The sequence below is a fragment of the Dermochelys coriacea genome, chromosome 11, assembly GCF_009764565.3.
Source record: "Dermochelys coriacea isolate rDerCor1 chromosome 11, rDerCor1.pri.v4, whole genome shotgun sequence".
Taxonomy (NCBI): domain Eukaryota; kingdom Metazoa; phylum Chordata; order Testudines; family Dermochelyidae; genus Dermochelys; species Dermochelys coriacea.
In genome coordinates, this window is record NC_050078.2 from 29824378 (window position 1) to 29836431 (window position 12054).

A 12054-nucleotide genomic window follows, 5' to 3' on the forward strand; every position below is an offset into this window, starting at 1 on the left:
TGCTGCTCTAAGGCCATGTTGTTTGACTAGCTTCCTCAATGATTGCTTCCAAATTGTACATCATCACTATAACATCTGCAAAGAATAATTTCCAGTTCATACAAATTTAGCATGATTCCCCCTGGCTCAGCTGGAAGGACATTCCTTTTGAAACTCACCTGGCAGAAGAGCTGCTTACTTATCACAAGGCTCCTGGTTTTACTCTCCTGCAATAATGGGCAAGATGTACCACATGGATAAGACAAGCAATCAAGAGAGGTTCTTTGTTCTGGTTTCTAGAACACACTATGGACTTGTGACTATAATGTGGAAACCAGTGAACTAATAGACTTTCTTCTATATTTCATACTTGGAAATGTCACCCTTAAATTTTGAAGGCTGTCATTGTGACTTTATTTTATGTAAGTTTTCATGTCAGTGAAGCAATAGAAAGTTTTAGTATATAGAGAGTATAATAGTATATAGTATACTATAATACTCTTATAATAGTATAATAGAGAGTTTTGTTGTGATAAGTGTGGGGAGGAAGTTCAAGGACCATTTAACGTTTCTTCAGTGCCCCAATTCTGTCATTCTTTTGACTCCTAAATCAAAAAGGTAACTTGACTGACTAACCCAGTATAAATACTAGGGAGATAGCACAACATATAGCTCTAGTTGTACTGATTTTCTGCAGCATGGTGAGTATTAAAATATTATGGACCACAGTGATACATTGCTCTTGTGTGAGAATTACAGGACACCAAGTCAGAAAAGGCCAGTAGACTACAAAAGAGTTCCTCTGCTTGTAACATTAGTTAACATACATTTTCAGATTTAAAACATTTCAAAGAAAATGTTTAAAGAGGAATGTATAAACATGTTCTTAGCTTATCTTTAGTAAAAAATAAATACCATGTATAGGCCTCAGGACAGGTAACCATAGGGTGACCAGCTTTCCAAAATGCAAAAACTGGACATATGCAGGAGCTCCGCCCCCTGACCAGGTCAGAAGCCTGGCAGTGGTAAGAGCCACCCAGGGAGCCCGGGCTGCTGTGGGGATCCCTGGACCCTCCACCTGTCCTGGGTGTGGGACCAGGGTGCCCAAGAGCAGCCCCTGGCCTGTGTCCAGGGGCAGGGCCTTGGGGGGAAGAGGAGGAGGAGAAGGAGCAGGGGGCAGGATCTTGTGGCAAGGAGGGCCAAAGGCCCCACCTCAGCCCCAGCAAGAAGAGGCTGGCAATGCCCCTGAGCCTCAGGCAGGCCAGGATAGGTACCACAAGGCATCCAGAACAAATGATGTCCCACAGTCATTCAGCCCAGGACTTGAAATGTACATTTGGGGACTGTGCCGCCCAATTAGGGATGGGTGGTCACTGTAGATAAGCACTGAACTTACAGATAAGCGTGTGTTTAAGTGCTTTCTTGAAATCGGGATCACAAAGATGAAAATAGAGCCAGAAAATGACTTTAAGTACATAGCTGACATTTATCAATATATCTAAAAGATTTTTTTAAGTAGCAATGCTGAAAATATTAGAATGAAATGTCTTGGTTTTGACAACAAGTACTGCTGGTTTTATAATAGCTGCCTGTGCATGTGAAGTGCACATATTGGAGATGGGATGAGGAGACTGTATTTTGATTTGGGATTTGCAAAACACCTCCGATGAATTTTCTTTACTCAAACCAGGAGTGGTTGGTATTTAGGGTTCCATGATGTGACCCTGCCCCAAATTTTAGGAGACAGAGATAAAAGGTTTTAGTTCCATCCTTCTGTATTATGAGCAAACTGGAGTTTTTTTAAAAATATTCATTTTTAGATTTTAGTTTTAAGAAACTTCCAGTGTTGCTCAGTGCTGGGTCCCATTTTATCCAAGCTGTAGGACTTGAGGGGTCGTCACTCACATGTTTGCGTGTGTATGTATGCATATAGGTGTGTGCACTGTATTATTTCTTGGATGTAAATGCTAATTCTTCATTTAGGAGATCTGGTACAAAATTTTATTTGCAGCTTTAGTCTTTTTACTGATAATTTTTCCTAGCCAGAATACAGTATTCAAAACCCCATGCCTGAGAATTTCCATGTGATTTTTTTTGTTTTGTTTTGTTTTTTGAGGGGGGCATGGATGGGGGGCGGGGAGCATCTGGAAAGATTCATATCCTACTGAACGGTGAGCTGTCCAGCAATCTTGAAGCTCAATTTCCAGAACTTGATAACCTGTCATGTTGTTACATAGCACTGGAGAATGAATTTATAAAAAAGATTAACATATCTTTTTTCTCTTTGGCAGATGCAAAACAAAAGTCTACCCTGATGAACTCCCAAATACAAGTGTAGTTATAGTATTTCATAATGAAGCCTGGAGTACTTTGCTTCGAACTGTTTACAGTGTTATAAACCGATCCCCACACTATTTGCTTTCTGAAGTTATCTTGGTGGACGATGCCAGTGAAAGAGGTATGACCCTTGCTCTAATTTTCTTGTGGATAGTTATAATAATTTGATAGAGATTTAAAATGTACATATTTTGTTAGTGTCATGTGAGAAGCTTGCAGAAGGGATTGTAAATCAATAGATTTACAATCAAGTTGTAATTCAACAGTTTGTAAATCAAATCAAATCATTAACCAATAATGAATTTGACCCCCAACTCAGAGATGGGCAGTTTTCTGGATTAAGTAGCTCAGTGATAATGGTGCTCTTCAGTGACCATGTTGTGAGTGCTGTGCCAATATTCCCGATAAAGAATATCATGAAGAATATAGTGTCCTATGCCTCTGTCGCTCATTTCTCTTCTAACAAGGAAATGACTCACTCTTGAGGTTTAAACTTGCTTAAATGTCAGAAGCTTGAATAGTTTCCTCAGATTACTCTTTGGTTTTTGTTTTTAATTTATTTTGAGCCCGAGTTTCACATAGCCTCAATTACTGGTTTAAAAAACTATTTGAGGGTAGAAAAAGCAGTTTTCAGTAACAAAAACTGCTTTTGATAATGTTAATGTTTTAGAAATAAAAAATTGCTAAAATAATGGAACTGGTGAAAAGCCAAGCAGTGTATTTGCTTTGGATGTCAAAATGTTTGCACAGCACTGCATCATGAGGACTGCAGGATTTGGAAGCTGTGTTGCCTGATTTCTCTATGGGTGCCAAAACCTATCCCCTGAGGGAAACCTTCAGCAAACACTGCAAGGTGCATCTCAGATTTTCCTAGGTTTTCTAGGTCATGGAGGTTTTACCAAAGGCAGATACGTTACTGTATCTGCAGCTGTGTAAAAATAAATGCAGGGGAATTTGAAGCTTATTGCACAGTATGAAAGGTACTGTCTTTTGTAATCCACTGATTAGCTACAGCATCATATCTTATTCAGCATTACATAGCCGTCACATAATATCAGGCACAGGACTGTGCAATTATTTTGACATGCGAAGCAACTGAATTTTTTTGGCTTTCCCCTCTTCCACATTTTTAGGATTTTTTTTCTTCCAAAATATTAAAGTGGTCAAAAGCTGTTTTTGTGACTGAAAACTTCCAACCATGCAGTATGGCTCCCTTACTGGCTTCCTCTACTCTGTGTAGTGTGCCCCTTGGAGGGATTGCAGGTGCAGAGCTGATGTTAAAGCTGCCCTAAGTAGCATTAACATCCACATGGCTACCAACTAGATATCCCTGTTTCAAAGAGTACAGGGGAAGCGTGCTCTCTCTTGCTCACACTCACAATGTACAGCTGTTACTAAGGGGTTTGGGGGAGGGACAAGTTTGCTGCACTGGCTTCACTATACCTTGCTTCCACTGCTCTGGGTTTTTCCCCCTAACTGTACTTTTTGTTGCTCCCTTCCAACTCAGACATCAAAGAGAAGCACAGGGTCAAAGTACTTAACATGAGCCTCATACATAGGGAAAGGGTATGTTATGGAAGCTCCCAGACTGCTGAATAAGCTTATTAAAATGGATATATTTGAAAACTAAACTTCGACTCTATAACAAAATAGCAAAAACATGTATTTAATCAAAGTACACATTTCTGGATTGAATTTATACTAAGCTTTGACTGACCAGTGCTATAAGTAGGAAATTAATCATAATTTTTTCCATTTGAAATCTTTTATTTGCATGGTCTTCTCATGGGACCCATTTAACCAGAACTATATTGCAATTCTAGAATGTGAGCAGTGTCCTAATGTAAACCTCCATGACTTGGAAACTTATCTCTCGTTCTTTAGAAAATTGACAAACATGTCTCAGACTGTATTTCCTGAATTGTGCTTTCAGGACCTTTGGTCTTTCAATATTCATACATGAGAATATTATCCAAGAATTACCTGAGTGGCCAGTACGATGTATTAACCATACAGTTCTATTTTGAATCCTCGCTGACTACTGAATCTAGTTTGAACAAAAGGTTTCTTGTATTTTTAAATTGCATTTGGCAGATTTTCTGAAAGCTTCATTAGAAAATTATGTGAAAAATTTGGAAGTGCCAGTAAAAATTATTAGGATGGAACAACGGTCAGGACTGATCCGTGCTCGGCTCAGAGGAGCAGCGGCTTCTAAGGGCAAGGTCATAACTTTCCTGGATGCACACTGTGAATGCACTTTAGGCTGGCTTGAGCCCCTGCTGGCAAGAATAAAGAAAGACAGGTAAGGGCTGATATATGTCCTTCTGCATGATGACAATGCCTGCTACACTGCTCTAGTTAAGGGTCTGTCAGAGTTTCCTTTATAACCCTTTATTTTCAGTGTGATTATATTTTGGCTATAAAAAGAATCTTCTTTGGCCTGAACACATTGAAAACAAGTCATCAACCCAACAGCGTTTTTTAGTTTTAAAAAAGTGGTTCAGTACTTCTTCTCTTATATTGTGCTCTAAATTAATTAATTCAATAAATATTTTTTATTGGGATAAGATGCTTTAATAGTTATTATATCTTTTTTCCTACAGGGTCTCTGTTAATGTGGCTGGTAACAATAGTTAATAAATGAAGCCTTTTATTTCTGTGGCACCTATCCAATCTTTGGCAAACTAACCCGCCACCTTTGTTTGGTTCATGAGTGCTTGTGTATGCGGTGCATTCCTCCACTCTCCCCATCTGTTCTCTTCTCTTGTGAGCTCACAAAGCAATTGGAATTTGTTTATCCTGTGTTCCAAGTGGATGGTGCAATGTGTACCTGCTCAGTTTATGTGCATAAGTGAATGCCCAGTCACAAACAGAAATCAGAGCCGAAAGCCTTGCTATCATCGCTTTTTGCTATTGTTCTAAAAAGCAAATTTCATACACTTATATTTTATGTTGAGGAAGCGTGTGTGTGTGTGTGTGTGTGAGAGAGAGAGAGAGAGAGAGAGAGAGAGAGAGTGTGTGTGTGTAATACCTGCTTACCTGCCTGCCTATCTACAAATGCTGTTGTGTTCAAGGTCAAAAAAGACTCTTTGCATCTATTTGTGAAGCAGATGGATTGCAAGAGGTCTCCACAAAATGTTCCCTGAGTGACCCAGAGAGCAGAGGGGCAACAGCAACCAGTTACTATAGCAGCTGCAGGGGTTAAAGATGGGTGGAGTCTCTCTTGTGTTTTCATGATGTTGGGTGACTGTGGGGAGGAGGGCAGCCATGTCAGAGTAGGGTGGACAGGGCTATCCATTGGAGGAAAGCAGCTTCACAGCATCAATTGAATGCTGCAGCAACAACTAAAGAGTTTATTTTGCTATTTGTGTAGAGAGAGGGTATGGGTTTATGTGGAGGGTGTCTCTACAGAGGAGAGGATATAGGGAAAGGAGATGGGCGGGAACTGTGCATATATGTGGGGAGCAAAGAAATGGAGAAACTTTTACAATATTAGTTCAGTTTTACTCTTGGGGTAAGAAATGACAGCAATATCCCTGCTTGCTTGAAGGAGGGAGATGTCTATGCATGGGGATAGGAATCAGCAGTCTGACCTGGTGTTTGCTGTGGGCAGGGGAAGAGGGGGTGCCAAGGCTGCATAACTCACTATGTAGTGCATCTAAGCTCGATGCTTCTTGTTTGATGTCCTTCCCCAGCATCATCATCTCGGTGCTAAGAGATAATGAAATCAGGTGTGTCCGAACCAAACCAATTTAAAGATAATTTTGTTGTTGTTGTAAGAAGACCACAAATGCACAAGAGGCATGAAAGAGAGCTGACTGTTGCACCCTTATGGATCCAATTTAATATAATATACTTTACTAATTGTTTACAATAACTTGCATGGATCTGTTATTGGAGTGTTAGGGAAATGCACAATATTTTAAATTGTGGTGCTCTAATTGCATCTTCTTCTAATGTTTCACTAAGACTTTTCTATTGTATAGGGGATTTTTACAGTTTGCCTTTGTGACCCTTATGTTATAAACAATGTTACAAATTATGAACTGATAAAACATCAAGTATAGCAAAAGAGAAAAGCTATCTCACTGGGGATAAAATAACATATGGCACCCGTTGAAGAAAAGTTAAAGCTATGTGATATGGAGGTCAGCTTGGCACATCAGCAGCAAAATTTAGGTGTATTTCAAAATCTGCCTGGCTCAGCTATGGAGTGTCTCTTTAGCTAGAGCCCATACTGATGCAGAGGACACTAAGAAACACATTTGTTACTCTGCATGGTTTCAAGAAAATACACAGATTATGCTGTTTATGGCCGTTATATAGTCTATAACATGTTTGACCTTCTGAGCTGATGTTTTATCAATATGGACATCAGCTTGAAAGTCAATTAACGCACTCTATTATAGAACATTGAACAATGGAAATAAGTACAAAAGCCCTGGAAAAATACTTTTACAGAGTAAGTGATGAAATGAAAATGAAATGTTTCATTAAGGTTTCAGGTTTTATTCCAAATCTGAAATTCATGACAGATTTGCTGAGGTTTGAGTGAATCAAGATGAATTTTTGACTTAACCTGTACCTAACCTAACCTTCATCAACTTAATGCACTTGGATGGAAACTGTGGGGACCCCCTATTTGGTTACCATGAGTTAGTCCTGAAATCTGGTAGCTTAAAGCTGGGCTGTGATTTGAAATTGGGAGGCTAAACTTGGAGTGAAACTCAGGGAGTGCAAGCCCATGTAAACCGAAATGGTGGGGGAAAAAAAAGGGTTTCCAAAAAAAATCTGACAACTTGAGAACTAATTATGCATAACTTGTTTCCAAATAAAAACTCTAGTGTGGGTCTTGATTTGTATGCAGAGAAGTCGCAACAGAAAGGGGTCTCTAGCATATTTTTAAAAGTAATCTTTTTTTCTTATAGAAAAACTGTTGTCTGTCCAATCATTGATGTGATCAGTGATGATACATTTGAATACATGGCTGGGTCAGACATGACCTATGGAGGGTTTAACTGGAAGCTTAATTTTCGCTGGTATCCTGTTCCTCAGAGAGAGATGGACAGAAGGAAAGGAGACAGAACCTTGCCTGTAAGGTAAGGAGAATGGGCAAAGGATGCTATTGTATTATCTTTGACTACATTGCATAATTGTGAGCATTGCAGTGTTTTATTTGTGTGTAATCATTTTTAATTATTAAGACTTTACTGAAATTCAAATGTATACATATCCAAAAAGCATAAAGGTGTGGTACACCTTTTAGATTAAAACAATAGAAGACCATTTTCCCCTATTCCTATTCACAGTAGTGCAATATAGTTATCAGAACTGAGAAAATGCCTTAAAGTTCTTCTGTGAGTATTCAATAACATACAAAATGAATTTGTTTGGATGTGTTTGTCCCCTTTGCATCAATTTTCTTCAAATATTCTAGTGAAGAAGTTTATTGGCTAGCATGTTCATGAAAACAATGAATTTTAAGCTAATATTAGAAAGTACTTGTGGAGAATAACTTCTGAACTTGTAAAATTCAAATATTTTCCCTAGAAACTTGATTCTAAAATTCATGCTCTTCCAGTCAGGGAATAGAATTGATATCTACAGTACGTGTCCTATCAAATCTAACAAACATATCTCCCATTCCAGTATTGAACACTGTCAATGAATTGCTCATGAATGAGCTACAGACTAAGAATTAGTCACAAAGTATTTGGTGACTCACTTTAACACATTTGAGAAACTTGCTATCAGCTTGAGAAAATTTGTGAACAGAAAAAAGAGGTGACGTTCATTGACTAAATTATTTGCTATGAATTAATTTGCTCAATTCTAATAGCTATAATGGTCCTTATGACAGTTAATGAAAGTATTGAAAAGCTGAAATAATGATTTCAAACATGTCTGAGACATAATGAAGTTGGGGAAATTCCCCATCCTGCATGTCCCATTACTGTGTGCAACAGGCAGATAAAGAGAGTGCCAGCTCAGGTTGAAATAGTTCACAATGCAGCCAAAAGAGAGGTTTCCACACAAGACAATGGATAACAAGACATTTTCATAATTATGTACATCTGAAAGGGCAGAAATCTATAATTCTATGTTCTTCAGAGTCTTGGGTTTTTGTGGGTTTAGGTTTTTAAATATATTTCTGCTTGACAATGAAGTTATCAGGAACCATCTTTTCTTCCACTTATTTATTAGGAAAAACTGCAGAATGTTGGTATGTAGAATATAAGGGTTAAATGCTTTCACACAGCTGAGAGGGGGAGGATCAAAGGTGGCTTTCTGACACCTTTCTGTCCCCGCAATGAGAGTCCAAACTGCACCTTGCTGTACCCCACCTCCAAGGGTCTATTCTTCAGAATAGCCAATGCATTGACCACAACTGTGCGTAAACCTTTGTCAGGGCCAGGAGAAGAGGGGTAGGGCTGGCTATCGCTGCTCTATACCACCTGGGGACTCCTCCATGATGGTTGCCTCTCAAGCTTTAAGGGGGCCAGGATATGGCTCTTAAGTCTTTGACTAGAAAGCATGCACCAAATTCTGTTTGGAAATTGCTTTGGGGAATTGGACGCTGGAGAGTATATAATGGCCCTATTTAAACTGCCAGCAATTTTTGATAATTACCACAACATGATATTGGGGATACACTAGAAATGGGCAATAATTGTGGTAAGGAAATAGTACCATGGGGACCATAGGTGATAAATGTTGACTTTTAAAATAGTGACCACTGTAAATGTTAGCCATACTTCAGATTTAGGGCTTAATGGGTGTGGTATGGGCTCGGGGATGGCTGTCAGGGAGCTGATTCTGGCTCTGTGATTCTTGGAGCTAATTCCAGCCCCACGGCTATGTCGAGATGCTTCTTGGCAGCACTAGATGTGCCAGTGATGGATCCTTATGGACCCTACAGCAGTCGAGGAGTACAGTGGCAGAGCAAAGCTCAGCCAGGTGTCATCCCCGCCCATGATGCACCTCCTCCCCAGGAAGAGGGTGTGGAGACCAGAGATTCAGGGCCTGACTGCAGTGCAGATGTGCCTCTGTCAGATGAATTCTCTTTTGGGCATTTGCAGTTGGATTATAGCTCCTTTTGTAGTAGTAAAAGGGCTATAACTCAGCTGGAGATTCTGGCCCATAATGTAGACTTGTAAATGACCTGTTTGTAGTTAAAAGGTATTCCACAGAAATGTTCTAGAAATGTATACATACTGTACAGTATATAGTGTACATGTACACACACACACACACACGTACACACACACATATTTATTTTGATGGACTGGTCTCGAGCAAATTGTCCCAAAGAGCAAAATTAGGATGGTGAGGGAAATACACAACAAACAAGGAAACTATTTTCCCCCAGGTCAAATTTTACTGCTATTATCTGAAAAGCCCCTCAATAGCTGTTCACTAATGCTGAGATGTTTGTGTAAAATCCCAAGAGTTAATTCTTACCACTACCCCTACTGGCTCAGCCTCTTTTCCTCCTCACCTGGTGGCTCCATCCTCCATGCCCCCTCCTGTACTGGATCTTTGTTCCCTCACATCCCTGCTTGGTGCTTTGTGTGTCAACCTCCTTGCTTGACTTATCCACTCTCCCAGCTCCTAGCACTGACTTGTGGGGAATTTCAAGAAATTCAAAAAATGCTGCTGGCACCAGCTCTCCTCTCCATGGTTACCACCTCCTTTAGTGAGAAAGTGTTTGTGTTTGTGAGAAACTCACTGGTATGTTGACTGATCTGTGTAGGATTTCACTGCTGATCTCCTATTTCCCTCTCTTGGAGTCAAATAGCACTATTTTATAGATTGGTCCTGAGCCAAAATTAGTCAACAGATTTTAATTTTAAAAATATCCTTTTATTAAAATAAAAACCCAAAGAGGTTGGGAAGAGATAGAATAAGATACTTATTTGGCAGGTGCTTTTTGTTTTTAGCTGAGGTCGCTTGAAATGTTAAAAGTAGGCCTGTTGGAGATAATTAGTGAGCAAAGTATAGGCAGAAGTACATGATGAGAGTAAATGATAGTATGTGGGTTTATTTTGATTTACAAACAAATTATTAACTCTAGACATGTATGAAAATTCACAAACAATTGCATTTGTAATATGTTAAAAATATGAACCTGCCTAAAATCCTCCCCAGCTTCAAAACAAAATATTCCCCAATTATCCACCCCATTCCCCTCCGTCCTGTGCCTTGGGGGAAAAACTGGGATAACAAGTGAGTCTTGTAGCTTGTTCTGATGGCCACCTGATCCAGGCCCTGATGTATCAGGAGAAGAGAGTTTCAGAGGCAAGGGCCGCTTATCAAGAACACCTACCACCAGTTACTCCTACTTAAACTAAGTGAATGTTAGCTCAGACACCACAGGTGAGCATGGCTGCTGTGATGTCCCATGTGGGGGAAAGGCTGTCTCAAATAGCTAGGACCCTTACCCTCACCCCATTCTTTTTTCATAAGTCAAAACAGCATGTGAAACTGGAAATCAGCTGGCAGCTAGTACATGTCCTGAGCACAGGTACAATGGGCTTCCTACTGGAAATAACATTTAATTAGTGATCTGTTGTATTTGATGCCATCTGCAATTTTCAAATAAATTTTAAAGCATAGCCTCATGTAGAGCTTATTGCAATAAATCAACCTGTAGATGTTAAAGATATGGATAATAGTAACAAGGTCTGAATCCAAAAGAAAATGATGCAATATTCTAGCCAAATAGCCTAAAGTATTTTTGGTAACCACTGCTACTTCAGAAGCCACTGGGGATCCCTCTCCCCAAAAAAGGACCCTCAAACTGCAAATCTTAGCAACAAACCATTTCTTTTGGTTGATTTTCCCGTTCTATAAGCATCTGGGGTAAGTACTGAGTGTGTATCTAGATCTGTTTCTGTCCAACTGATGAAATAGGTGTATAGAACACCACTGACTTAAGTTTTCTTGAATATATGTATAATAGTCAGTGCACTCAAGTTCTGCTCTTTGGCACACTGAAAGTTGAGGGGGTTATAGGCATATAATTTAAAGAAGAATGTTACCCAGAGTATTTATCATCTATAATAAGTCAATATTGATCAACACTTACCTTTTCCCTTTTTATATTCAGTAGCAACATGTATACACTCCAGTAAAAAAAAAAAAAAAAAAAGACCTTTTCCACCTTTAGTAAGAAAGATCTGGATAATTCACTCATAAGTCACTCAGCTTGCTCATGAAGATGAGTCTTAACAGAGCTCAGTCATCTTGTATTTTGTGTATATTAATCCTGATACATTGAATGTGAAATTTACCGTAAACTCTAAGCAGTAGAATTTATCTGGTTCTTTTTCTTCAGTTGATGGAAATAAGCACTAGACTTACTTGCTTTGTTTGCCCTAGAAATTACAAGAAACTGTTTCATGAAATTTAATTTTGTAAGGTGATTGGGGAGGTGAAGCAACAGAAATATCTGCCGTTGTTGGAGTTTCTAGAATTTATGGCAAATGGTTAATTAATTCAGTGACTGTTGTAAAAGCCTATAGATAATTGTCATTCAATACAGTTGTAAAGAGAACTTTCTTAGTGTAAACTATAACTGAAAAAGAAGCTCCGTCAGATAGCTTTTAAAAAAAAAATCACCTGCAATTAATAGTAGCTGTGGGAATTCATAAGTCTCTTATTTTATATTAAATAATGATGCTTAGTGTAGCGAACAAAGATTCAGAATTCAGTTACAGCAAATTTAAAATATCCTGA

General features: G+C 39.0%; 1 protein-coding gene across 4 annotated transcripts in view; it reads left to right on the forward strand.

The window, feature by feature from the left end:
- The window catches only part of GALNT13 (polypeptide N-acetylgalactosaminyltransferase 13), a 338478-nt gene that overhangs the window by 161622 nt on the left and 164802 nt on the right, over positions 1-12054 (forward strand). For all 4 annotated transcript variants that reach the window (XM_038421728.2, XM_043505126.1, XM_038421727.2 and 1 more), the window contains 3 exons: positions 2271-2437; positions 4411-4618; positions 7245-7415. In XM_038421728.2, coding sequence (XP_038277656.1) covers positions 2271-2437; positions 4411-4618; positions 7245-7415 — 546 coding nt within the window. The remainder of the gene's footprint in view (positions 1-2270; positions 2438-4410; positions 4619-7244; positions 7416-12054) is intronic.